Source organism: Emydura macquarii, unplaced genomic scaffold (assembly GCF_026122565.2).
Source record: "Emydura macquarii macquarii isolate MOO-44397 ecotype Brisbane River unplaced genomic scaffold, CSIRO-AGI_Emac_v2 contig_1045, whole genome shotgun sequence".
Taxonomy (NCBI): Eukaryota; Metazoa; Chordata; order Testudines; family Chelidae; genus Emydura; species Emydura macquarii.
In genome coordinates this window covers 10913483-10940434 of record NW_027131182.1, presented here as the reverse complement: position 1 = coordinate 10940434, position 26952 = coordinate 10913483, and the positions used below count along the sequence as shown (strand labels likewise).

Here is a 26952-nt window from a genome sequence, read left to right as displayed (position 1 = left end):
TTTTGCTCCCACTGCCCAGTAAAGGGGCATAGGGGGATGCCTGGTACTGCTGTAGCCTCATTACTTGACAGATAAGCACCTAGGCTTAGCCTGGCATAATGCCATGTATTCTGGGCAATGGATCTGTCCTGGATGTAATGAAATCTTCTGCTGCACATAAGACCCACATATGCACATAAATGATAGTAAATTGCCCTTTTGTCCTCTTTGTGGGCTTGGTGCTAGAGGGTAATATCACATACTCAATCAGTCACAGGCAGTATGTTCCATTACCCCCAGATGGACAAACAGGAAGTCCAACTAGATTTAATGGTCCCTCCTGACCTATCAAAACTTGTCCCAAACCTTTGAGGTTCACAGTAGCTCAGGCTCTAACAAGTCAGTTCAGCTGGCAAAAGAAACCATTATAACATGAATTGCACACACCTGCTGGGAATGAGGACTAGAACCTTGGTCTTTGAGCTCCCGAACCACAGCCCTCAATCACTTGAACTAAAGGAGAAATCCTTTAGCTGATATTAATGACAGAGAGTATATGGGACCTGGGGCCAGCAGCTTACAGGCAACATGAGACTTGTACGTACAAAGACAGTGCATTCTGTGGTGACTATTTTAGGAAGGGTTGGAGGGGATGGGGATCAAGCCCAGCTTTAATATGCATAGGGGGTGACCGGTCTTCATGTAAATAAGTAAATCTTAAAAAGAACCCATCTTTGCTTTATTCACACAAAGCGCCCATAATCTCTTGCTTTGGTCTCACAATCAGTCCACAGTAAGAGATAACGATATCACAAACTGGGGATTAGGGCACTTTAGCGTGTACTCAGAGAGGATGGAAATTGACTTCTTTGTGGGGAAGGTCCTTCTCAAAGGCAAGTTGGTTTTTTGTTTGTTTTTTTGGTATTTAACTTGTACTTTGATAAATGTTCAAATGTTTTTTCTCATTGTGACATGAGAAACATATTTCCCGATGTGCACTATTTGCTTTCTGCCTGTACTCAAACTTTGAAGTCTCCTTATGCACCACTAATTATTGTAGATCAACATTTTCCATCTTTAAAAAACTCTTTTAATCTCCCACCAGTTTTCCATTTCTACAAATCCCCCAAACCACTGCTTTAAGTTTTCTTATCCTCAGTTGTGCATTTCAGGGAATTCTGGTTAGAAAGAAAATGATGTTTCTCTTAAAGTAGATATTATTGGCTACAGCAAATATCTCATGCTTTTAAAAGTTAAAGCACACAGACTACTTTTGATACTGAATCTACAGTGTGGCAGAGAAATACAGCTTTCCAAAATGAACATGATCATAACTTGATAGTAACTAATTTTCAGATTACTTATAACCGATTTTTATTTGCAGTGGTCACTCCTTACAGAAAAATAGCCTTTTGTCTTTTGACAAAATCAGCATGGCTTTAATGGAAAGGGACTGTTTAAATGAGGTAGTTTGTCACTCGCCTTCTGACCCTTTTCTTTTACATCTGATTGAGTGCTGAGAGTGTTTTTGCAAGGAGTGAAGAGTAAATAAATAAAGAGTAATCGAGCTGTCACATGTTGTAGAGTTAGGGCCATAGTCTGCTGTTGTCCTGGTATGATACTTCATTAAATTAGAGTCATTGAGGAGAATTTGGTCCCTCTCTATGATGAGCACATATGTTTCACTGAAGATTAGAATGGGTAAACTCCAGTAACAGCTGTCTCATTTAGAACCCGGGGGGGGGTTTGAATACCTTACATATTAAGATGGAAAGACAGCATTCAGTCTAGAGTAATCAAACTGTTGTTTAGAGATGAAGAGCTATAAACATTACTATTATTTGCTTGCTGGTGAATATATTGAATATTTAGGGTTTAGGTCAGACAACATGAAGTTATAATTAAAATTAGATGGTTAGAACTTTCTGAACAAATCTAATTTTCAGCTTAAATGCCCCATGTTTATTCTTAGTCCCCAGGTTTAGGCTTGTTACATTTGGGTTAAATCTCTTTGCCCGTTTTTATGTGCAGACGGAAAAAACATCTTCTGTCCTTAGATGTAGAGACTTCTTATGGAGCTGCTCTTCCAAAGAAGACAGGTGCAGCCAGACTTGATGACTGGGGGAGCCCACACGCTGGCCCAGATCCACAAAGGGACTTGGGCACCTAAACTCCAGACCCTGTCTAGCATGCTGCTCTTGTGTGAATCCCATATTTAGGTGCCTATCGCTCCCCATCATACAGGGAGCCTATGTACCTAACTCAGGATTTGTGGATCCCATTGTTGTTCCAATGGTTTCCTAGGTGCCTAGAAGTTAGGCATCACAACACTCAAGTCCCTCTGTGGATCTAGGCCTTTGTCCATTCACATGTGAGTGTGTGGCCCTCAAGCTGCAGTGCACAGCTAGAATGCCTCCTTGGGCTCTCAACCCTTCTTCATTCCCTCTCCTCCCCCCAGAACACAGACATTGGTTCAAAACCACAATCTGGCCATAATATCGCTGCTAGTTACACAGGTGTGGCTTAGTGCTGTCTTTCCCAGTGGAGTTAAATAGTGATGCAAGGTTTTGACTATGCAACTCTGGAAGAACACCATGAAATCAGCACAGTAGTGTGTTAATCTCCTTTTTTGGTGGTAAAACAAAGACAAGCAAGAAATTAAAATTTGTAAATTGAACATGACTCTGTCATTCTCTTACATTCCAACACTGAAATATCGGTGTGCTGCTCAGCGTCTTCACTTCACACTGAGTTTTGGGATCTTGTTAATTTATTAGGTCCACATTTTCCAAAGTAACTGAAGGTTTTTAAAAGAATTTAGGTTCTGGGGGCCTAATTTCTGGATGTGTAACTTGAGACCCATAAAGGGATCCAGTCTTTCTGAGGTCTACCCTCTGAAAACCCAGGCCCTTTTTAAGATGTCTCAAGCTGGGTGCCCAGAATCATTTGTCACTTTTGAAAAATCTTAAGCCTAAAGACTGTGACATGCTGAGAGGTGCACAAATGAAAATCAATGGATATATGTAAAATATTTTACCTGGGATGGCAGGTTTTATCAAAAGCATTCTTTAAGGATGAATATATTGGAAATATTTTTAGCCTCTTGACAGATACCATGACAGTCATGAATAATTAACTCCCCGGGTCTGTTTTGAGGTGTACCCTCCTTTTAGAGTGTTCACAATAAAAACTTGGTTAAGGTCACATATTTGCCTCCCATCATGTAACATAAAAACAAGTGGATGGCTTTAACAAAAGGGTGTGTTTTTAATGTTAAAAATACAGTTGCAGGGAAACCTATAAAGTAGAGTAATACTGAGGGATAGGAGACACTGATGTCGTGTGCACAGAAAATAGGTAACTCATGAAACCATTCAAGCCAAACTTTTGAGAAGTGGACACAGATGTTGTATGCTTCAATGTTACAATGCCTGTCTTGTTATAAGTGAACATTTGAGCCTAATTCTCATATCACTTATATCTAAGAATTTTCCATATTCCCAATAGTCCACTTAACTTGCCATTGCTATTTCTAGATTAGAAATTCTTCAGTAGAATAAACGATGCATGAGCCTTATTTATAACTGTCATGAAATATATTTGTATCCATTCCCCCCAATTGAAGTGTTGCTCTCCTGTTAAAAAGTTTGTCATCCAGTCAAGGAGCAGAAAATACACCACAGGACCCCAAATAATTGTAATAACAAATAATTGAAGGGACTGATATTAGTTTATATTACCATAAGCACCTAGAGGCCTCCGCAGAGAGCAGACTCTATTATGTTATGCAAATAGAAATACTTCTGGCCCTTGAAAGCATAATCTAAATAGACAAGATGGACAAAAGGTGGAGAACTGGACTGAGGTACAGAAATTAAGTGAGTTGCCCAAGATCACACCAGAAGTCTGACAGAATGGGGAACTGAATCCAGGTTTCCTATGTCTTCATTCAATGCCTTAATCACAAGTACATCTTTCTTGCAGTTTTCAAACACACAGATTAATCATGTTTAATCTGTATTGTTCTGTGAACAGAGTTCATTCACAGAAATCAAAACTGGTTCGTGAGTTATTTGCAAACCAAAAAAAAGGCCAAATTCCTGGTTTGACACTGATTATTCAATAAGCTCTCTTCTTGATTCCAATTCTTATGCTTTACTCATGGAACCACACAGTGTAAGGCTCTCAAGATCTGTGTGAATAGATGGCAGAAAAACTCCTTCCTGATTAAAAATGTAGCGTCACTTCTGTCCTGTGCATGTGAGCAAGAACCTCCAGGGTTGTATTTTCTTTTGGATAAAACTCTGTAGCCGCCATGAGCATGCCAGAGTGACAGTTACTCTAGTGATGACATAACTGGAAGGAAGAGTTTGAAAATTTCACACCTCCTCACAGAGACCTTGTTCTAATAATTGCAAGGACTAAATACAAGGGCACTGTTTATTTTGCTGTCTCTAAACTTAGAATGATGGCCAAACCCTTGTCAAAAGAGGCCAGGACTGACAAGAATATACACACCTCAGAGGCCATTGGTGACTGATAGCCAGGAAACTGTGAAAGATTTCACATTCTTCAGCTCTAATCTCTCATAACAAAATGGAATCCAAAACTAACTCCAGAGAAAATGTCAGCAATGTTTAGTGTCCTCTCATGTGCCATATATGTATCTGTGTGGTTTTGGTGGATTAGAGCCACTGTTTACTTATTTTCTGCTTGGTCAGCAGTGCTATTGTTTCAGTGGACATTTTCAAAAGCTATTTATTTTTGTTCGTAATCTAATATGAGCTCTCTAATTATTTGTGAAAGGGAGAAAGCAGTCTTATGTATTTCCTTTTGGTAGCTGTGATGGACTTTAGAGGCAAAGAATGATGTCCCTTGTATAGATGTTTCTGAAGCATCTTTTTCCAAAGTTACCTATCCATAAGATGAAGGTAAAACGACACACATTGAATTGAATCTACCTTCAACCAGTATTAAAGGATTTCTAATGAAAATGTCTGATAAAAGGTTAACGTTCCTTGTCCCCTAGTCTGATTAAGCTCCATAATAATTATCATAACAGCTCCTTCCCCACTCTGCTTCTCTGCCTACCCTATTTGTTTTTAGATAATATTTATCTGATGTACAGTCCTAGAGGCCCCAGTCAGGGATTGTGTCCTATCATACAAAGCAAAGTAAAAGAAATAGTCCCGTCTTCCAAGAGCTTACTGTCTTGGTTTGTGACAAGACATGAGAAGGATGAAGTAAAGAGATGGATAGGGTAGGTAACTACTTTGCCCTGCCAGACGTACTCCTCTCTCTGCTTCCTGTTCCTTTTTGTAGCTCTTACCCTACACCACCCACCTCTACATCTCAACTTCTTTCCCTAACTCACTTCTGTTCTGTCATCCCCTCCCAGTTGTTCCCCACTTCTTCTGTCTGACTTCCTTTCCCTACCCTCTCTGCATGCAATGAATTCACATCTGCTTTCATCAGAGCTGAATGTGGCCCCCTGTGTCAGTCTCTCACTCACCTCTTTGCTTTCCTTTCCCCCATGGCTTCTCCCTCCCCCTCACTGCTCCCTTCTGTTTCTCATCTCTCTATTCTTCCTCTTGCTGCTCCTCTGTATTACCCTCCCAACCCTTCTCCTTTTCTTATTCCAGGTCATTATCTCTGCCATTTCTCCTTCTCTCCAATCTTCTGCTTATTATTTCCCTCTCTGTCAGACATGAACTACTTCCCTCAGTCCATAGATTGGTTACGGCATAATTATTCACTAGAGGAGAAGGGCTTCTTGCACCTTCTCTAGCATCTTGTCCTGGCTGCATTCAGAGATGGGATGCTACACTAGATGGCCGATTAGTCTGAAATAGCATGGCCATTTCCATGTTACCTGAGAGAGGGATAACTTAGCGGTATAAATTTCAAGCCTGGAGTACTCCTTGGAACCACATGTTCAAATCTGGACAAATTCAGTTTAGTCTGAAATAGCATGGCCATTTCCATGTTACCTGAGAGAGGGATAACTTAGCGGTATAAATTTCAAGCCTGGAGTACTCCTTGGAACCACATGTTCAAATCTGGACAAATTCAGTTTAAACATCGGATCTGTTCTGCCTTGATTTCACTAGAAGGCTTTAATGATGACTGGATTATGAGAGGATTATGACAGCAAAAATACATGGTGCAAATGGAACCCAGGTGGGCGGTGGGATGACTCGTATTCAGCCTGTTTCAAATTTTTCTTTAGCACCTTTTTAATTCACATGCATGGGAAACACTTGTTGGATAAGATGTCTCTGTTAAATATCAACACACTCTCAAAAAAGGGCTACAAAAATGCATGGTGCACATCTTTGAAACTTCCACCAAGATTTCTGGCAAAACCAGGGAAGACTGGACTTGACATTCATGCTTTTTTCTAATGCGTGTGTCTGGGTGGGGGGAGAGGACCCTTCCTGTGCACTGGAAATAATATTTTAAGGTTGTCTTTATATATCAAATCACTTAAGATTTCAAATTCATTGAGGCAGTGCCTAGCACAGTGGAGCACTGACTGAAGCTTGGAGGCACTAGCATAATATAATAACTCAAGGTCTTGTGATTTCTTCATAGATGTTAAAGATGTATTTTGGATGAGTCAGAGCTTACCATGGTGTCTTTGTACATTTCACTTCACCCCACTGCGCTGCAATGTCCTAGATAGCTGTGCCCTCCTGCTCCAGAATTCTTTGTTAATGTGCAGTTGATTAACCTTGTTTCTGAAATACTCAAACTACTTGTGAAATCCAAGGAAAAAAACCCATGAATCTGTATTATGTTTAATCAATATTATCACTTATAAAAACACATAGGGCCACAATAATGTCTGTATTCCTGCATAAAAAACATCAAGGAAATTGTTAATATGCACCACTATTATGCTGCATGCCTCATCTCATTTTTGAGACTGCTCCAAAATTTCATATGCAGCTTTATCAACTTTATACATACTTGAGTTGTGCAAGTCAAAACAAAACGAAGTCTGCCTCGATGCAAGGACACACATCCCTCACACCAAAAAACCACTTGGTGCCTATTTACTGTATTAAAAAAAAACAACAACAAACAAACCTCCAGATCATTCCTGCCTGGAGCAATGAGAGCACTTCAGTGTTTTCTTAACCAATGGCACACTTCAACACTTTTCAAAATGTAACCCTTGTGGTTCTAATGGGCCTGGCTGCATGTCCATTAAAAATGAGACAAACAAAAAGATCAAACTCACATCTTTTATGTGTTAGCTGGTAATAAAATTACTAATTGGAAAAATAAAAAGCCCTGTGTTTGTATGTTATCAAAACTTACTTAAACTTGTTTAGTTTTAGAGGGGTAGCCATGTTAGTCTGTATACAGCAAAAACAGCAAGAGTCCTGTAGCACTTTAAAGACTAACAAATTTAATTTCGTCAGACGTGAAGTGGGTTGCAGCCCACGAAAGCTTATGCCTGCAGAAATTAAATTTGTTAGTCTTTAAAGTGCTACAAAACTCTTGTTGTTTTTGTTGTTTAGTTTTGTATATCATGGTCATATTTAAAATCTTGCATAAATTGAGGGATTTGTTTTAGGCCCTTATCTTGCAAAGATGCAATGCACATACTTAACTTTATATGTATGTAGTCTCCTACTAAATGGGTGATAAACATAAAAGAATAAAGATAGTATAGGTACTGAATTACAATGCCTATATATTACAAAAGTTACAGTAATGACTTACAAAAAATCTGTACGTCCCACTTAGCCTATTTGTTGTATCTTTTATAGAAAAAAATAAAATCCGACTTTCCCAAGTAATGAAATTTGTATCTGGACTAGAATTTATCTAAAGTGTGGTTATTATGGTTGGAGGGGATGTGACCCACATACTCCCATTTGGATCCATCTCTTTAACTTAAAAAAAAAAAAATCAGAATTTAGAGGGGGAGAATTTTACTGCTTGTGAAAAATATTGGATTAGCATCACTAGAAAATAGTTCTTTTGTTACTCCATAGATAGTCAGAGTATGGTTTGTAGTACTGCAAGCTTCTCTTCATTTCAAACTCTGTTATTGGATACTATCCACCTTCAGGAGAGGAAGGGAAGAAACATTATTTAGAGACAGGTGCTTACAAAGCACTGAAATCCAAACACCAGGTTCCTGTCTTTTGTTCCTTGTTATCTCAGAATTTAAGTGAAGCTGAGTGAGAAGTTTAGGTCTTAACCTTGCTGGGAACACCCACAATTCTTATTGACTTCAGCGTGGTAGGACTGGGCTTTGTCTGTGCTTGCTTCTTATTTCATACATAAGGAACTAAAATGGAATAAATCCTGAAAACATCTCAATAGTGAAAACAGAAAATCTGCCAATAAAGACTCTATATGCTTTACTGAGATACAGAAGCAGGCTCTTATAATCGTGAAATAGGACCTTCAAGCAGTTTTGCTAATATATGTAATAGAACAAAACTGTTTTCTCCTCAGATTATTATAGCAAAGCAGAGCCTGTTTGGCAATTCAGGGGAAACTTACATAACAACAGTCATACTGGGTCAGACCAATGGTTTGTCTAGCCCAGTATCCTGTCTGACAGTGGCCAGTGCCAGGTGCTTCAGAGGGAATGAATAGAACAAGTAATCATCAAGTGATCCATCCCATCGGCCATTCCCAGCCTCTGGCAAACAGCAATCCCTGCCTATCCTGGCTAATATCCATTGATGGACCTATCCTCCATGAACTTATCTAGTTCTTGTTTGAACCCGGTTATAGTCTTGGCCTTCATAACATCCTCTGGCAAGGAGTTCCACAGGTTGACTGTGCGTTGTGTGAAGAAATACTTTCTTTTTTTCATTTTAAATGTGCTACCTATTAATTTCATTTGGTAACCCCTAGTTCTTGTGTTATGAGGAGTAAATAACACCTCCTTATTTACTTTCTCCACACCAGCCATGATTCTATAGACCGTTATCATACCCCCCCCCCTTAGTCGTCCCTTTTCCAAACTGAATAGTTTGTCTTATTAATCTCTTCTCATATGGAAGCTTTTCTTTACCCCTAATCATTTTAGTTGCCCTTTTCTGTACCTTTTCCAATTCCAATATATCTTTTTTGAGATGGGGTGACCAGATCTGCATGCAGTATTCAAGATGTGGGCGTACCATGGATTTATAAAGAGGCAATATGATATTTTCTGTCTCATTACCTATCTTTTCCTAATGATTCCCAACATTCTGTTAGCTCTTTTGACTGCTGCTGCACATTGAGTGGATGTTTTCAGAGAACTATCCACAAGGACTCCAAGATCTCTTTCTTGAGTGGTAACAGCTAATTTAGACCCCATCATTTTATATGTATAGTTGAGATTATGTTTTCCAATGTGCATTACTTTGCATTTATTAGCATTGAATTTCATCTGCCATTTTGTTGCCCAGACATCCAGTTTTGTGAGATCCCTTTGTAACTCTTCTCATTCTGTTTTGGACTTAACTAGCTTTAGTACTTTTGTATCCTCTGCAAATTTTACCATCTCACTGTTTACCTCTTTTTCCAGATCATTTATGAATATGTTGAACAGTACAGGTCCCATTACAGACCCTTGGGGGACACCACTATTTACCTCTCTCCATTCTGAAAAATGACCATTTATTCCTACACTTTGTTTCCTATCTTTTAACCAATTACTGATCCAAGAGAGGACCTTCCCTCTTATCCCAAGACAACTTACTTTGCTTAAGAGCCTTTGGTGAGGGACTTTGTCAAAAGCTTTCTGAAAAGCTAAGAACATTATATCCACTGGATCAGCCTTGTCCACATGCTTGTTGACCCTCTCAGAGAATTCTAGTAGATTGGTGAGGCATGATTTCCCTTTTCAAACACCATGTTGACTGTTTCTCAACAAATTGTATTAATCTATTCTGATCATTCTGTTCTCTACTATAGTTTCAATCAATTTTCCTGGTTCTGAAGTTAGACTTACTGGCCTGTAATTGCTGGGATTGCCTCTAGAGCTTTTTTAAAAAAATTAGCATCACATTAGCTATCTTCAAGTCACCTAGTACAGAAGTTGATTTAAATGATAGGTTACATACCACAATTAGTAGTTCTGCGATTTCACATTTGAGTTCCTTCAGAACTCTTGGGTGGATACCATCTGGTCCTGGTGACTTATTACTGTTTGATTTATCAATTTGTTCCAAAACCTCCTCCAATGACACCTTAATCTGAGACAGTTCCTCAGATTTGTCACCTAAAAAGAATGGTTCAGGTTTGGGAATCTCCTCAGCTGTGAAGACCAATGCAAAGAATTAATTTAGTTTCTCTGCAAGAGCCTTATCTTCCTTGAGTGTTCCTTTAGTATCTCGATCATCCAGTGGCCCCAATGGTTGTTTAGCAGGCTTCCTGCTTCTGATGTACTTTAAAAAATGTGCTGTTACTTTTTGAGTCTTTGCCTAACTGTTCTTCAGATCCTTTTTGACCTTCCTAATTATATTTCTATACTTCACTTGCCAGAGTTTATCCTCCTTTCTATTTTCTTCAATAAGATTTAACTTCCACTTTTTAAAATATGCCTTTTTGCCTTTGTTTTTTTTACTTCGTTGCTTTGCTGGTGGCACCTTTTTGGTCCTCTTACTATGTTTTTAAATTTGGGGTATATATTTAAATTGAGCCTCTGTAATGGTTTCTTTAAAAAGTTTCCATGCAGCTTGCAGGGATTTCACTTTTGGTACTGTCCCTTTTAATTTCTGTTTGTTTAACTTCCTCTTTTTTTTGTATCAGTCCCCTTTCTGAAATTAAATGCTACCATGTTGTTCTGTTTTGGTGTTCTTCTGAAAGGCCCTGAAATTAAGTGCTTTCACTTTGCCTCTCCTTCTGGGAACCCATCTACCACTAACCTCCTAGATGCTATTGGGCAATTTACATACAATATTCACAATATGGCCTTACTCACCCTAGTGAGATCAGTAGGATTAGTCATGGAAGTAAAGGGGTTTCAGTCTGGTCCTTAAACTCTGTTCCTCTGATACTCCATCTGTAAAATGTGGTTAAGGCTACTTCTCCTGTACATTATTTTGAGCTCTACAAGTGAAAGGGCTGTAAGTGTAAACACTATATTATTTGTCCAAAAGCTTTTCATGGTTGTGGAGAGCACCCCTGATATCCAAGCCCGCCTAGTGCTTTAACATTTCTCAGCTCTCCTCTCAATTTGCAAGGGACAGTCAGTTTGCGGGTTTGTTCCTCTATGGTATTTGTTCCCAAAGGGTTTTTAACTATAAAGCTAGGTTGATATGGGGCAGTGGGCTAATGCATTATTTTATCAGCTGCAGTTGATCTCCTTGCTGCGAATGGTGTGGAAGGGGTCACAGTACACAAGGATAAACAACACTTGTAGCAAAGATGCTGTGCTACTCTGTCTCTTTGAGAGAGAAATTTAAGATAAGGCTTGAATCTGGAAGGCATCAGTCAGCGGACACGCAGCCTCCCATCGTTCCTACGGCTTAGAGCAGCATTTATCCTGCTGAGTTTTCTGTGTCTCAGTCTTTCAGTTTCTGGGACCTTTTATATTTTTTCACCAGTCTCTCTCTGTCTCTCTTGCCCCCGCCCTCCTCCGCACGTGTGTCGTTTTCTGTAAGATCGCTGCGCAGAAACGGGAGCGGGTAGAGATCAGTGCTAAGTCTGGATCTTAAATCATGAAAATGGGACAACACACAGCAAGGGCGATTTCTCTCCTCCCCCCTTCCCCGCCCTGCTTCCCCGCGTGTAACACCAGCGAGTAAGAAAGGCGTCTCCAGCAACACGGCGAGACCCCTGCGCTAGCAAACTTTAACTGATCCTCCCCCAGTAAATACACACCTCCCCCTCCTGGCTAGCCCCAGCCACACAAATATAGCGCGTCTTGCCTCGGCCCTTGCCTGCGGACAGGGACATAGCAGGGAGCTTCTCCCCTTCGTCCATATCCACCTCTTGCTGAAGCCCCTAGCTACTCTGCCTCCCCCCCCCTACAACATCTGGCTATCACAGCATCTCTGCCTCATCCCTGGCCTCCCAGCTGCCCTGCTTGCCCCCTCTGCAAGATCTGGCGGCTACCGCAGCATCTGCCTCATCCCCGAGCCTTAATAGCTAACCCCCGCCCCCCATCCAGCCTCCGGGTACCTCTGCCTGCTGCCCCCTGTGGAACATCTGGCTGCCGTGGCCGCTGCTCCCCGCCCCCCCTCCCGGTAACATCTGGCCGCCGCAGGGGGCCGCTCTCCTCCTCGGCGGGCGGGGTAGGCAGGCAGCAGGGGCTGCGGCGCTGCTCTGCGAGGAGGCCGAGGGAGCTGGGAGCCGCGGCCGCGCGGAAGGAGAGGCCGCCTGATGGTGCTGCAGGGCGGCCCAGGAGGGGCTGGGCGGCGGCGGCGGCTGCCCCGGAGCTTGGCGGTGCTGCTGCTGCTGCTGGCTCTGGGGCACACCTGGACCTACCGGGAGGAGCCCGAGGAGCGCGACAGGTGGGTCCCCCGCTGCCCGCGGCTCCGCTGGCTCCCCGGGGCCGGCTCCCAGCCCGCGCGCCGCCGAGAGCTCCGGGCTGCAGGAGACGCGGCGGGCTGCACCTGGCAGCCCCAGCCCGGGGAGCCCCAGCGCCGCTGTCCCGGCTCCGGCTCCGGCCCGCCTCGGGCTCTGGCTAAAGCCGCCTCTTCTCTCCGGCTTCTCCCGCAGGGAGCTTTGTTCCGAGAACAAGATCGTCACCACCCGCTACCCGTGTCTGAAAGCCAGCGGCGAGCAGGCCACCTGCTTCAGGTGAGTGGCCGGGACCGGGACCCGGGATCGGGACCCTCCGTCCCTCCCTCCGTGTGTGTTACCAGCCAGCGCGTGGGACAGCACTGCCGCGCCGCTGTGTGTGTGTGTGTGTGTTACCGGCACGTGGGAGTGCTCTGCCGCCGCCGGTGTGTGTGTGTGTGTGTGTTACCAGCGCGTGGGACAGCACTGCCGCGCCGGTGTGTGTGTGTTACCGGCACGTGGGAGTGCTCTGCCGCCGCCGGTGTGTGTGTATGTATGTGTGTTACCAGCGCGTGGGACAGCACTGCCGCGCCGCTGTGTGTGTGTGTGTGTTACCGGCACGTGGGAGTGCTCTGCCGCGCCGGTGTGTGTGTGTTACCGGCACGTGGGAGTGCTCTGCCGCCGCCGGTGTGTGTATATGTATGTGTGTTACCAGCGCGTGGGACAGCATTGCCGCCGCCGGTGTGTGTGTGTGTTACCGGCGGGTGAGACTGCTCTGCCGCCGCTGGGTATGTATGTCTGTGTGTGTTTGTTACCACCAGCACGTGGGACTGCTCTGCCGCCGCGGGGTGTGTGTGTGTGTTACCAGCACGTGTGTCAGCACTGCCGCGCCGGGGTGTGTATGTGTTACCAGCGCGTGAGACTGCATTGCCGCCTCAGGGGTGTGTGTGTGTGACTGTTTGTGTGTTACCAGCACGTGGGACTGCTCTGCCGCCGCGGGGTGTGTGTGTGTGTGTGTGTGTGTGTTACCAGCACGTGGGACAGCACTGCCGCGCCGGGGTGTGTATGTGTTACCAGCGCGTGAGACTGCATTGCCGCCTCAGGGGTGTGTGTGTGTGTGTGACTGTTTGTGTGTGACCAGCACGTGGGACTACACTGCCTCCTCTGTGTGCGCGCGTGTGTGTGTTACCAACACGTGGAACTGCCGTCTCCGGTGTTTGTGTGTGTTACCAGCACGTGGCAGTGCACTGCCACCGCTGTGTGTGTGTGTGTGTGTGTGTTACTAGCACGTGGGACTGCCGCCTCCGGGAAGCGTGTGCATGTTTGTGAGACTTTGTGTATTATCAGGACTGCCGCCTCCTCTGTGTGTGTGTTACCAGCACCGTGGGACTGCAGCTTCCTAAGTATGTGATACCCGTGCTTTGTGTTGTATGGTCACTGTGTTGTGTATCTGTTACCAGAATGGGACTACCTTCTCCTGGGTTTGTGAGATGCGCTGCGTTGTGATAGTCAGTGTGTGCTTGTTTGTATGAGCATGTATGACTGTCTCCTAGTGGATGTGAGACACATAGGTTGTATTGTTTTGTGTGGTTACTGTGTAATGAGAGTGTGTGTGCTTGTTACCACAACATGACTGCCTCCTTTGGTGTCTGTGTTTGACACTGGTGTGGTGGTGGGTGGTATTGTGATAGTGACTGTGCTTGTCTTGATGAGAATATAGACTGTTTCCTTGTGTGTTGTATTGTGTAGTTATTGTGTTGTGAGGGTGTGTGCTTGTTACCAAGATGTGATTGCTGCTTCTGGCGTGCGTGTATGGCTCTTATGTGTTGTGATTAATGGTGTATTATGGCACTTGTGTGACTGTTGTGTTGTGATAGTGAGTGTCAGCATCAAACAAGTACAGCATACTGTTGGGCCAGCCAGAGTGGCCCAGTATTCGGCATTGCACCAGGCATCATGTAGTGAGATTCCCAGACCTGGCTCAGTCCTGTGAGTGGCTGCGTATCTGTATGAGAATGCATGTCGGTCTGATTGTGTGTGTTATGATGGATGGGGTGTTATGGCATTTGTGTGACTGTTGTGATCAGTGAGTGATGTGTGATGGTGAGAGTGTGTATTTTGTGTGTGTAGGCTGTGGGGAGCTGATTGTAGTACACATGTAAACATTCATGACAGTCCTATCGAGAAGATGAATGGCTGGTTTAGCAGTTGCGTGTTGTTTATAAAAGTTGTATCTAAAGAGGGCCAGAAAGAAATGTTTAACATTTGACTGGCTCTGTCATTTTCCCTTGCAAAATCTTTCAGCAGCTGTGCCTGCTTAGCACTTAGAGGGAAATGAATCAGTGGAGTGAATGGGATACAGCATTGTCAATACTTGCTCTGGTGATGTTGAATTAACAGGTAACCCCCTCTGTACTAGCAACATTTGCTAGATTATAATAGATAATATTTGGCTGTTAACTACTTTAAAAAAGTAATTACATTGAATGCTTTTGAGAAGCTCCCGATTGTCTGTACTGGAGACTGAAATCCTTTCTCTATGCACAGAAAGGTACAGTATAGGGAGAAGCAGTATAAGCTTCCAAACGTTGCTCTGATAGCATTTGTCTTAATCTTAACCTCAAGGGAACAACCTACAGAGGTAAGGGAATAATTCAGTCCCTGGGCTCATTTAATTGTTGACCTCTCTGCTGTGACTACCAGCAAAGGTGCCAAGAGTAACAAACATCTTTTTTTGATTGTAGATACTTGTCTATTACAAACCCCTGAAAACACCATTGTATAATTATGGCTTTTGGTGGCTGCTGATTTTCATCTGTGCCAAGATTTAGCATATGTCTTAGAAGTGAAAGGTTTCAGATTCCACATGGGTGCAATTCAAGGGAATGATATTGATCTATGAAGCCCTGCATAATTTGCATAACTGAGACTTCCTCTCGCCATGCACTAACTAGTGCAGCCTTTAAAATCAGCTGACATGCCCTAGCTAGCAGCCCTTAGATTTTAATGTTTGGGGCATGCTGGCAGGATGTTCTTAATGAAGGGGTCTTAGACTGTGGAACTCACTTTCCCTGTTGATCTGAAAGAACCTGAATTTAACCTTTAGGGTATGGTGCATAAATCCATCTATTTACTTAGGCCTTTGCCTGAGATAAGTTCATGGGAAGGATGTTATGCTTTAAGAAAGGCCTTCCTGTAGTTATTGATCTGAGTTTCCATTTTTTATTAGATGTTTGTAATTTTGAGGAATGTCCTTTTTATACCCAGTTGTTGCAAGAAATTGTCAAAACTTGAATTGTGTTTCTAACGGCTATAAATGTACCCAGAGCCTTTGACAAAGGACATAAACAGCAAGCAAACAAATATCTAATTATCCTCTGAGTAATCTAGTCTCCCTCAGATCAAATGTTTAGTTTATGAAAGTCACTTTCCTTTACATAGCCACTCCCATAGGCAACTGCATTGGTGTGCATGCTAAGTGATCTGTTATTACATATAAAGAGATGCGATACTGTAAATGCACCTTGGTGCTAGTGAAAGGCATTAAAGAAATCAATAAATGATAGAAAACAAAGGAGAGTTTTTAAAAATTTATTTCAGTGACAGATTGCGTTTCTTTTCACAATGCCTTTTATTTAGTGTGTGTGTGTGTATGTATGTGTATATATATATATATATATATATATATATATATATATATATATATAGATTATTTGAAAATGTACCTTTGCGGTGTTCATAGGGCTTCACCTCTAATTGTAAATAGTGAATTGTCATTAATGGATGTGTTTCCAATGGGATCCGGCAGGGATCGGTTCTTGGTCTTACACTATTTAACATTTTTATGAGTCACGTGGAAGAAAAACATAAAACCATCACTGATCAAGTTTGCAGATAACATAAATTGGAAGAGGGGTAAATAATGAAGAGGATAGATTACTTATTCAGAGAGATATGGATCACTAGGTAAACTGGGAGCAAGCAAACAATGTGTATTTTAATATGGCTAAGTGTAAATGGGTACATCTAGGAACAAAGAAAGAGGTCATATTTATATGGGGGTCTCTGTCCTGGAAAGCAGTGACTCTGAGAAAGATTTGAGAGTTGTGGTGAATAATCAACTGATCATGAGTTCCCTGTGTGATGCTATGGCCAGAAGAACCAATGAGATCCTGGGATGCAGGGATGCAAGGGAATCTTGAGTAGGAGCAAAGAGATTATTTTACGTCTCTATTTGACACTGGTGCAAGCATTGCTGAAATACTGTGCCCCAGTTCTGGTGCTTACAGTTCAAGAAAGATGTTGATGAATTGGAGAGGGTTCAGAGAAGAGCCAGGAGAAGGATTAAAGGATTGGAAAACATGCCTTATAGTGACAGACTCAAAGAGCTCAATCTATTTAGCTTAACAAATAGAAGGTTAAGGAGTGATCTGATTATAGTTAATAAATATCTACATGGGGAACAAATATTTATTAATGGGCTCTTCAGTCTAGCAGAGAAATGTTTAACATGATCCAATAGCTGGAAGTTGAAGCTAAACAAATTCAAACTGGAAATAAGATGTAAATTTATAACGATAAGAGTAATTAACCACTGGGACAATTCACCAAGGGCTGTGGGTGGATTCTCCATCATTGACAATTTTTAAATCAAGAGTGGATGTTTTTCTAAAAGATCTGCTCTAGGAATTATTTTAGGGAAGTTCTATGGTCTGTGCTTTGCAGAAGGTCAGACTAGATGATCGCACTAGATGATGACCTCTTCTGGCTTTAGAACTGAGGTTATAGAATATGTGCAGATGACCAATCAAAGGGAAGCCACAGTCCAGCCTTTGATGTCCCCAAAGAGTGTTAGAATATCATCACACACTCCAGAAAGCGTTGGGTGGTGCCATGACTTGATCCTTTTTCTTCATTGGTTCCTGCCCCAACCCACAGCTGAATCTCCTGTCTTCCTCCCCCCCTTTCTCCCATCCCCATGGCTTTGCCTTTTAAAGGTACAGTAGAGCCTTTTGTTGCATACCATTCCTTAACACACAGTACCACCATCTTTACGGAGAGATGGTAATAAGCAGTGGAGAAAAGGAAGGCTGCTGAGTGGGATTTCAAGTGTTGATGGTACAGAGACAGAGTTCTGAGATAGATGAGACAGTCTTATTGAGAGAGCAACCCTAACTGTGGAGTTACTGGAGGAGGAAGCCAAGATTGAAGGAGCAGAATGAGCAGTGTGAGGTCCATGTACTGAGGCATATTTGACCTCCCTGAAGATAAAATGCTCCCGGGATCCCAAATGTAACAATAGCAATGTCCTTCTGCTCCGTGTGTGTAGTAGGGCAAGACTTTGCATGGATACCAGTGGCTTCACGGCCCACATCTGTAGTAATGTATTGCCAGTCTCAGACTTTCAGAAATCATGATGAATCAGGCCAAAATAGATTGCCTTCAAAATCAGGAGATTTTTTTTAAATAATAATTTTTTAGTTCTTTTTGTTTGCCTTCCAGTTTCTGAGCCTTTAGCACTCACTTGGTCAAGTTTTCAAACTTTTGTGCACTACTAGATTATTTTCACTGAAACAGTTTTCCATCAGAAAATGCTATTCCAACAAAATTGAAATTTTCCATAACACAGCACAGATTTTGACAACGTTTTGTTTAGAAACAAAACAGAAGAAAATCAATTTTAAAAAATGCCTTGTTTGACATTTTTGGAATTAAAAATTTTCATTTTGTTTGTTTTGAAATGAATTTTTGTTTGAATTTATTTGATATTACATTTTTTTAAAAAAATTAAAAAGGGTCAAAATTGAAATGAAACATTTCTATCTTATCAAAACAAAATGTTTTGGTTGATCTCAAATGAATTTATTTTCAGAATTTTATTTTATGAAAAATTTTGAAATTTGGGCATTTCATCCCGATGTGGGAAGGATTTTTTTTTCAACCTCTCAAGTTTTTTCACAGGATGGAAAAAGCTCTAGCTAAGATGCCCTCTGCGCCCCCCCCCCGCCCCCCCCCCCCGTATTTTTTTTTTCAAATTAATGCTGTGATTCCCATGTAATCACTTGTCTCCAGGACCCAGGGCTCTAAGTAAATTACCTAATAATGTTAGAGCAGTAGTCACCAGCACCCCTCTGACCCCTGCACCCCATTACCCCATCTGTGCCCACCCGCCCAGCTGGAGCTGGGAGTGGGCCACGGTTGGGGCTGGGGCTGAGGCTGGGAGTGGGGCTGTGGTACGCTGAGGCGGGGGGCTGGGCACCGCAGCTGGGAGCTAGGCGTTGAGACTGTGGCTGGGTGCCGCAGTTGGGGGATGAGGTGGGGGCTGGGTGCTGAGGCCGGGGGCTGGGCATCGAGACCACGGCTGTGGACGGGGTCTGGCGCCAGGCCAGGAGCCAAGACCACGGACAGGCAGTGCGGCACAGGGCAGCGGCTGTGGCTGGGCCTGGAGCAGAGTTCAGGGCAGAGTGGGGCTGGGTGGCGCTCCCTCTCTGCTCCCCCATGGGGGCTGGCTAGGGGGGCGTGTCCCACAGTTTGGGGACCTCTGTGTTAGAGTTTGCAACAGTGTAGCAGTAGCAGTGGAAGTGGTAAACAGTAATTTCTTGCCAGTCTTCAGGCTTGTGCGGGGAAGAAGAGCCCCACATCCCAACCTCTCTCAGATCTCCCACTTACATTGGAATGTGGGCAGCATTTGATCCTACGGCAGTGAGGATGTCAGACAAGTCTGCATAGTTGGTGAGGTTCCCCATTTCTGGGCTCTGCTTTCCATTTAGAGAACATCTGTCCGATGCTGCATCATGACACTAATCCTACCGTGCAGAGGAGGCTGTCAGGCCTATCAGACTTTACCACTGCTCAGTAGTAGCAAGTGGTACCAATGTGGTGTGCGAGCTTTGACCTCTAGTCTGAGATGAAGAGAAGTAAGAGGCTCCACTATGGTAGTAAATTGTGTTACCAGCTAATCTGTGAGGCTACCTCAGAATAATTTAAAATACATGAATATTTTCAGGTTGATGCTAGTGTGTTTTCTTAGCAGTGCGCTGGCATGGTACACAAACCAATAGTGAGCAAGCCAGTGAAGGCTTGAGGTACAATGTGGCTTGGTTGTGATCTTATGAGTAAAGATGAGCCAAAAGCAGGGCCACGCCAAAGAGAATATTTTGGTGGTATTCACTTGTGGTCATAGCGACCTTGTCTATAGCTAGATGTATTTTTTTTTCTTTATATATGTGTAGAGTCTGGCCCTTTGGTTTAGTTTGGTTTGTATTTATTTTTAGATGTTGCCTTTCTTTATTTTCGTGAGAGTACAGAGGAACAGATTTGAATAGCAGTTGGAGCTTCAGCATGGCCAGTATTTTTAAGCCTTATTTTTATTTTTTTTTTAACAAAAAATAAAGTAGCATGTACCAACAATAAGATTTTGTACCTATACACAATAAATTCTGCTCATTGCTAGGCACGTAATACAAAACAGGGCTTGATCTTGCATTTCTTAGACACCCAGAACGCCCACTGAAATTAGTGGGAACTTGGGCAGCGCAAGGAAGCCAAAATTGAGCCTTTAATTACTGTAATGTGTCCACTCTCTCAGATACTTGCATATGGCATGCTTAATCATTTTAGCCCCTTTAAATAGACCCTAATAATTTAATTGGTATGCCAAGTCAATCAGTTATTAGCAAAGTTCCTTCACTGTCCCCAAGTACATGTGTGTGTTACTTGGCTGGTATTTGATAAGACATTCATTTTGTACATCTTGGCTTAGTCCTAGAAGACCTGGCCAAACTTTTTTCACTGCATACAGGTGTTTTTGTGGATCGTTTGCTTCATTAATTTTCGTGTCACACAGTGGTGTCCTATATTATTCTCGTGCTCAGTAGGGATCTGGTACATGACTGGATAGAGTATGTTACTCTCACCTATGGTGACCAACTATATGTTCCTATAAGAAACAAGGTTAAATGGATAGACTACACCCACTTTATCATGAGATAATGTAGCTCTGTTCCCATGAGAACTTGGCAGTGGTCAGGATTATACTTCATGGTTATTTTCAAGTTCAGGATGTTTAGCCTGTAATTTAATGTAATGCCACAGTCATACCAAAGGACATCAGAGGGCAACCTAGGAAATTGTATGAATATTTGTTGGAGTTGTCCTTTTTGAAAACAAACCAAAGTGAACCTAACAATCAACCCTATGATTCTGTGATTCTAAGTAAGTCCTGCATATTGTTTTTTCAAGTGAAAGAAAAATATTATATTATATTAAAATTCTATGGTACAATGGAGATTGGTTTATAATAGATACGATGCTTCAAAATGATCATGTAGGAGCTTAGTAGAGATAAGAAAATGTTGGCCAAACACTACAGTTATGCAGTAATTTAAACTAGAGGAATAAAAGAGAAGTTCAGTACAAAATATATATTTAATACCATGGAAAAATGAGAGAAAATGTTTATGTCCCAAGATCATGGAAACCACTAAATACAATAGATACTTATTTTGAGTCCAAGCCTGTACGCTTGAGCATCTGCTATAGGGTGTTGAGTGCCCTCCAGTTTAGATATTTTTATAGGAGTGGAGGGTACTAGGTATCTCAGAGGATTGGATCTTATATTGCTCTTGCAAATTGTAACTCAAACTGCTCACTAAACTTGCATGACTGAACTTAACAGGCATCCATTTCAGAACGTGCTGTGTTCTTCCTTTCTAATGGGTGCTGATATTGGTGCATATGCACTCAGGCAGTAAAGAGATGTTCCAACCAATAGATAGATGTACTAAGGACAGGCAATTTGGATTCTCAGTGTGTGCCTAGTCCTCCAGCTTTTACAGTCAATGAGAATTTTGCCATTGACTCAGATGAGACCAGAATCATACCTGAAACCTGTTAGTCCTGGTTTACTCATCTGTAAAATGTGCACAGTGTATCTGCTTCATAGGGTGTAATGATGAGGCTTAACTAATTAAAGTTTGTGAAATGCTTTGCGATCCTTGGGAGGAAAGTGCTCTAGACATGCTAATCATTATCATGGATAAGTTGTCTCCTCAGAATTTGGTACAATTGAGTGAAACATGATGCTGTGCTAAAAGTAGGTGCTAAATAATAATTATAGTCTTGTTCAAAATATGAGTAATATCATACCTGAAGAGAGTGATGGTTTCAAAAGTTATCAGTCTCTTAAGTACTAACAATATCCATCAGATTAGCCAGTATTTCCCTTGAATAAATCCATGCAAGCTTTTTAAACAGGATATAATGATTGTACCACTATGGAATACTGTCAGTTTTCTTATCTGATAATTGTTTGGCAGCTAAAAATATCTAACAGTAGTCAATATAGTATTGCAGGTGTTGAATTCTGCCATGAATAGGATACATTAAACTTTATAACAAAAAGATAATTCAAACAGAAGGCAGAAATACATGTATGCCTATAAACTATCTAATTGTGATGCTAACTGAAGATCACATTCTAAAAGAAGACTTCTTTTTATTTTATTGAATGCTGTTATTGCTAGCAAAGTCCAATTTTTTTATAGACTGTATCATTTTACACATTCTTAAAGGATAAAAGTTATTGCAAGTAAGTTAGAACTGAACTGCTCCACAAAGGGCAGCATTTCCACTGATATGCCCTGTGGGACTATATTCAATTCTTAATTCCCAGAGTCCCTGAAGAGCATGTTACATTGCTTCCTACTTAATTTGACTACATAGATTTTTGAAGTTTTCAGCCAGAGAAAGCAAAGGTGATATTTTATCTCAGGACTCTCTTTTTGCTTTCTAGACACTATTTCCATTTCTGTTGTCTTTTTAATCCAAAACTCTGCTCATGTCACTTTCATTGGAATCAACATAACCCTGATTCTCATTGCAATGTAAGATTGTAAATGACACTTACCCAGTTAGGGCAAAAGAATACATACGCCCCAGTTATCTTGTAGGATAGTGTACTGTCGGTTGGAAGTTTGCTGGGAATTCAAGAGGATGAGATGTTCTTAGTTATATTTTACTTGTGTTTTGTTTTTGTTTTAGAAAAGTAAACAGCCACAACATCTGTAACTTCACTTTTGCCAAGATTGTTTATTTTTCCATAAACTAATAGTTCTTACTTTACATGTGCTTTAAAGTGCAATGGGTTGCTAGCTCTCTGGGATAGCACTGGTACTCTCTGTACCTAGCACATTGTGGATGTGACTAGAAATGAATAAGAAATATTATTTAGTCATCGTTTTGAAAATGGGGATTTCAGAACTAGATATGTCAATGCATCTGTCATGTACAAAAGCATACAACATATTTATAACTTTGGACCTCTAGGCACCATAATAAAACCATAGGGCCACATCCTGAGATGTACTGAGTCCCACTGACTTGGATGGGCATTCCAGGTGCTCAGCATCTCTTAGGATTTGGCCCATAAATAGACTTGCTATTTTCCGAATTTGACTTTTAGCAATTCTGATTAAAATCAGTAGCACAATGCACTTTCTCAAGCACTAGAAGTTTAACCATGCTTTCACGAAATGCAAAAGTGCATCTAATAGCTACATCTCTTTCTTCTCTCTTTTCTTTCAGATTTTTCTTGCTCTAGCTTCTCATTCTTGGGCAGAACTTAGGGCTTGTGAATAAGGGTAGTTTATAGGAAAATAACGCGTGTAATGTTCCCACAAAACAACTAACCTATGGCAGTGGGAATAAACTTCCCCATGCCACCCAATCATTTTTCCTCACTACTATTTTGAAGTAGCACCCCAAGTAACCGAGGTTTTGTGCCCATTCAGTCCTTGGCTTGACATCTGTGCTGAGACTACCAAGGGAAATGATTGGTGTCAATTGTTCTGGTGAATTATGATGTGGACCTCTGTCAATAGGAACATAACCAACACCTTGCACACATCTTATGAAGGTACCTAAATTTCTGGTAGTTGGCTTTTCACCATTACCGATTGGAGCCACGTTTGAGCTAGTGACTGAGGCCTTGTCTAAACACTTAAGTTGTACTGCTTTAACTGGACTGGAATGGCTAAAGTAGTGCAACCGTCCCTTAGGCTGTGTTTATACTGACGGCGGCAAATTCGCTGCCGCCAGATCAATCTTTCTGGATTGATTGAGTGGTCAGTATAGACCCACTCCATCAATCAGGAAGTCGACTGAGTAAATCCACCCCCTCAAGAAGCGCAGCACAGTGTAAACAGTGCGCAGAAGGGAAGCAGAGCAGTCGATGTGATTTATGCAAATTACTCTGCGTAGTTTGCGTAACTCCCATCGACTGCCGCTGAATCGCGAGGTAAATGTAAACCAGCCCTTACTGTGGATGCAGTTACACCAGTATAAAGGTGCTACAGGACAGAGAATAAGCTATGTTAGAATAAGACACCTTTACACTGGTATAACTGGGCCCCCATTAGTGGTCATATTGGTATAACTATATCAGTAAAAGAATCACACCCCTACCCGACGTCCTTATGCTGGTACAAAAACATGTGTAGACGAGGCCTAAAATTGCCCTTGAGTACTAGCAATGCAGTCTCTGAGGATGTTGTTTCTTTTTTTAATTAAAAAGTGTGTCCCACACCAAGGTCTTTGGTCACAGGCTCATTTTGATAAAACACTATACAATATGCATGCTGTCACCATGTAATTTAACTCGGTATGTTTATGAAAATGAGTGTTTGCAGTCTTAGAATACAATTAAATACACTTGACATTTATATTTCATCTCTTGCAAGTCTTCACTGAGGCCCATATAGTTTTGGATGATACACTTGCTGCTTATAAGATGTTATGCCTACTGTTAAGGTGTATCTGTGTGCTTTAGTTAATATATTCATCCCACCTTACTATCGGATCTGTGATACACAGTCTTTTATTATTTATCCTCACAACATCCCTGTGAGGATAGGAAGTACCGTTATCCATATATCTTTTATAGATGAGAAACTGAGGCATAGAGAGGCTGAGTGACTTATGACCAAGATCATACTTCCTGCATGACAGAGCAGGATCTTGAACTTAGGTTTTTTGAGTCTTAGGCTAGTGCCCTAACTACTGGACCATCCTTCCTCTCAATGCTCATCAAAGCTGGATGTAGATGGTAGTCTGGATAAATGTTCCAAAAGTTATTTTCTGCACAAAAACAACAGACCCCACCCCCCAATCTTCTCTGTAAGCACTTAGCTATTGTGGTTATTGGCAATATACAAAATCATAAAATGCAAAGAAAAAGCATTTTCACACGTGGTAACACTTACACGTATTTTTCAGATTTGTTACACAGAACAGGAGGAGAGTTTTTTTCAGGAACTGTTGGTAAAAGATTATCTTGTGGATCAGAGGTTGCCTGTCTGGGAAACCCATTAAGACCACAAACGGAGTCAAAATGTGCACTCTGCTGAAGAAGAGCAGAGGATTAATACAGTGTCTGTGAAGTCTAGTCCATGTTGGACAACAGCCCTCCAGGATAAGCTCAGTCAGAAGTCTACACAGAAGTCTAAATCATGCAGTACAAAATGCAAGTTGTGTCGTTTTCCTAAGGCAGCGTGACAGGAGGAGTCTTACCAACGGACTTTTTTTCTTTTGGAGCAATGGATCTGTACACTGCTTAGGGTGACCAGATAGCAAGTATGAAAAATCGGGATAGGGGGTGGGGGGTAATAGGTGCCTATATAAGACAAAGCCCCGAATATCAGGACTGTCCTTATAAAATCAGGACATCTGGTCACCCTAATGCTGCTTCATAGTGTGGCAGTGACATGCTCAGTAGCTATTGCTGGAGAAAAATTAGCAATCCTTTTAGGAACAAGAATGCACCCAGTTGTGTGCAGCTCTATCACCTCCCAGCTCAGCACCAGGCACTCCAGTAGCTTTCCTAATGTAGCCCTCTGCCCCTAAGCTTTCATTTTGCTAATATTTGTTTATCCTTTATTACTAACCTCCCCCCCCTCAAATGTTAATCATCATAGTATGTTGCAGATGGAGGCTAAGGGCGGGTTTTTCAAAGGAGCCTATGGAAACAAGGTCCTTCATTCCAATTGAAATTCTACTCCTTTGAAAATCCCAGCCGGAAGCCGTTACTACCTCCAGCAGTGACGTTTCACCAAAATAACCGAGGAGAAAAGTCCCAAAGTCCAATAAATACGTTTTAATAGCTCTAGAGAAACAGCAAAGATCAAGGCCTATATGAGTTTACTTGTATAAAAGCACCTATTTATACTTCCCCCTCAATATCGTCAATTCAGTCTGAAATGGACTGATATAATTATGATCTTCCTGTGAGCTGGTGTAATTATTGTGAATAAAGCATCAAGGCAGGAGTTACTACAAAGGATGAGGTCTGGCAAATAGCTGTTCGTGTAGACGGGAAGTTCTTGATGGTCACATCAAAGGAGTTCTCAGAATTTTAAAATTGGTGAGCAATGAACTATTTGATAAGTGCTGTCCTTGGTGGTTTGATTGATAATGAAACACAGATGCGCTGCATCATGGTTTTGATCTACAGAATATAGGGTTAAATATGAACTGACTTTCGGGGCATGTTGTCTAGCCCAGAGACTCCAGACCAACAAAATAGTAGCCCAAGGGCCTACTATGGTTGATACAAAATATGTAGTAAATACAGGCCACCAAAGGGAATATGACTTTTAAGATTATATTAGGTATCATATATACTCCCTAGGGTCAGACTATTTTCTCTTTAAAAAAACCTGATCACATTCCTTGCTTTAAATAAAGTAAGGGGGTAGTGTGATCAAGGTATTATTAATTATTTGCATTACTGTAGTGTATAGAGGGTCTAACTGAGACCAGGGTCCCATTGTGCTGGATAGACAACCCCTGCCCTGATGAGTTTATTGTCTAAATAGACAAGACAGATAAAGGGCAGAGGTAAAGATAAAGAAGAGGAACAACCAGGAAGAGAAACAGAAGACAGGAACTAAAACAGGCAGAAAAGGGGATGAATAGAGACAGGAAATGGGAAAGAGAAATTTAATCTTGTAATTGTTTTCATCTAATTTTTGAGTGTGTGTGTGGTGGGGGAATTCATTTCCTAACTAGCTCCAATTAAAATATTTCTAGATAGCATCTGTTTTATAAGAACAATATTTTCTAAGGAAAGAATCCTGTACTCTCCACTATACTTGGAATTAAAAATATCTAGTAATGCTGCATCTTCCTTTGACATTTCTTCCCTCCCCCTTTACCAGCTTGAAAAATGTCTCTTCCCTGCTGTACATGGAGGTAGTGAGAATGTATCACAGACAGGCACTTCCATTGGCCCATTCACCCTTTACTCAAACTGGCTGACTGCTGTTCTGTATTTGAAGATTTGCTGGTCCATGCTGTTAGAGAACAAAGGGTTAAGTGTTATTTGCCTTTGCTAGGCAAACTAGCTCTGCAATCCTTTGATGACCACCCACTAGCTACCGCTGAAGGAAAATATGTTAGTCCTCATTCTCATTCCACAAAATCAGAAAGAGCTATTTTAAAAAGAAATATTTA

At 41.7% G+C, this 26952-nt stretch overlaps 1 protein-coding gene across 4 annotated transcripts in view; it reads left to right on the top strand.

Moving 5' to 3' along the window:
• Window positions 1–12097: 12097 nt before the first annotated feature.
• Window positions 12098–26952, top strand: part of CCBE1 (collagen and calcium binding EGF domains 1) — a 166723-nt gene continuing 151868 nt past the window's right edge. For all 4 annotated transcript variants that reach the window (XM_067545473.1, XM_067545472.1, XM_067545470.1 and 1 more), the window contains exons 1-2: window positions 12098–12455; window positions 12664–12744. In XM_067545473.1, coding sequence (XP_067401574.1) covers window positions 12325–12455; window positions 12664–12744 — 212 coding nt within the window. In that variant the 5' untranslated portion in view covers window positions 12098–12324. The remainder of the gene's footprint in view (window positions 12456–12663; window positions 12745–26952) is intronic.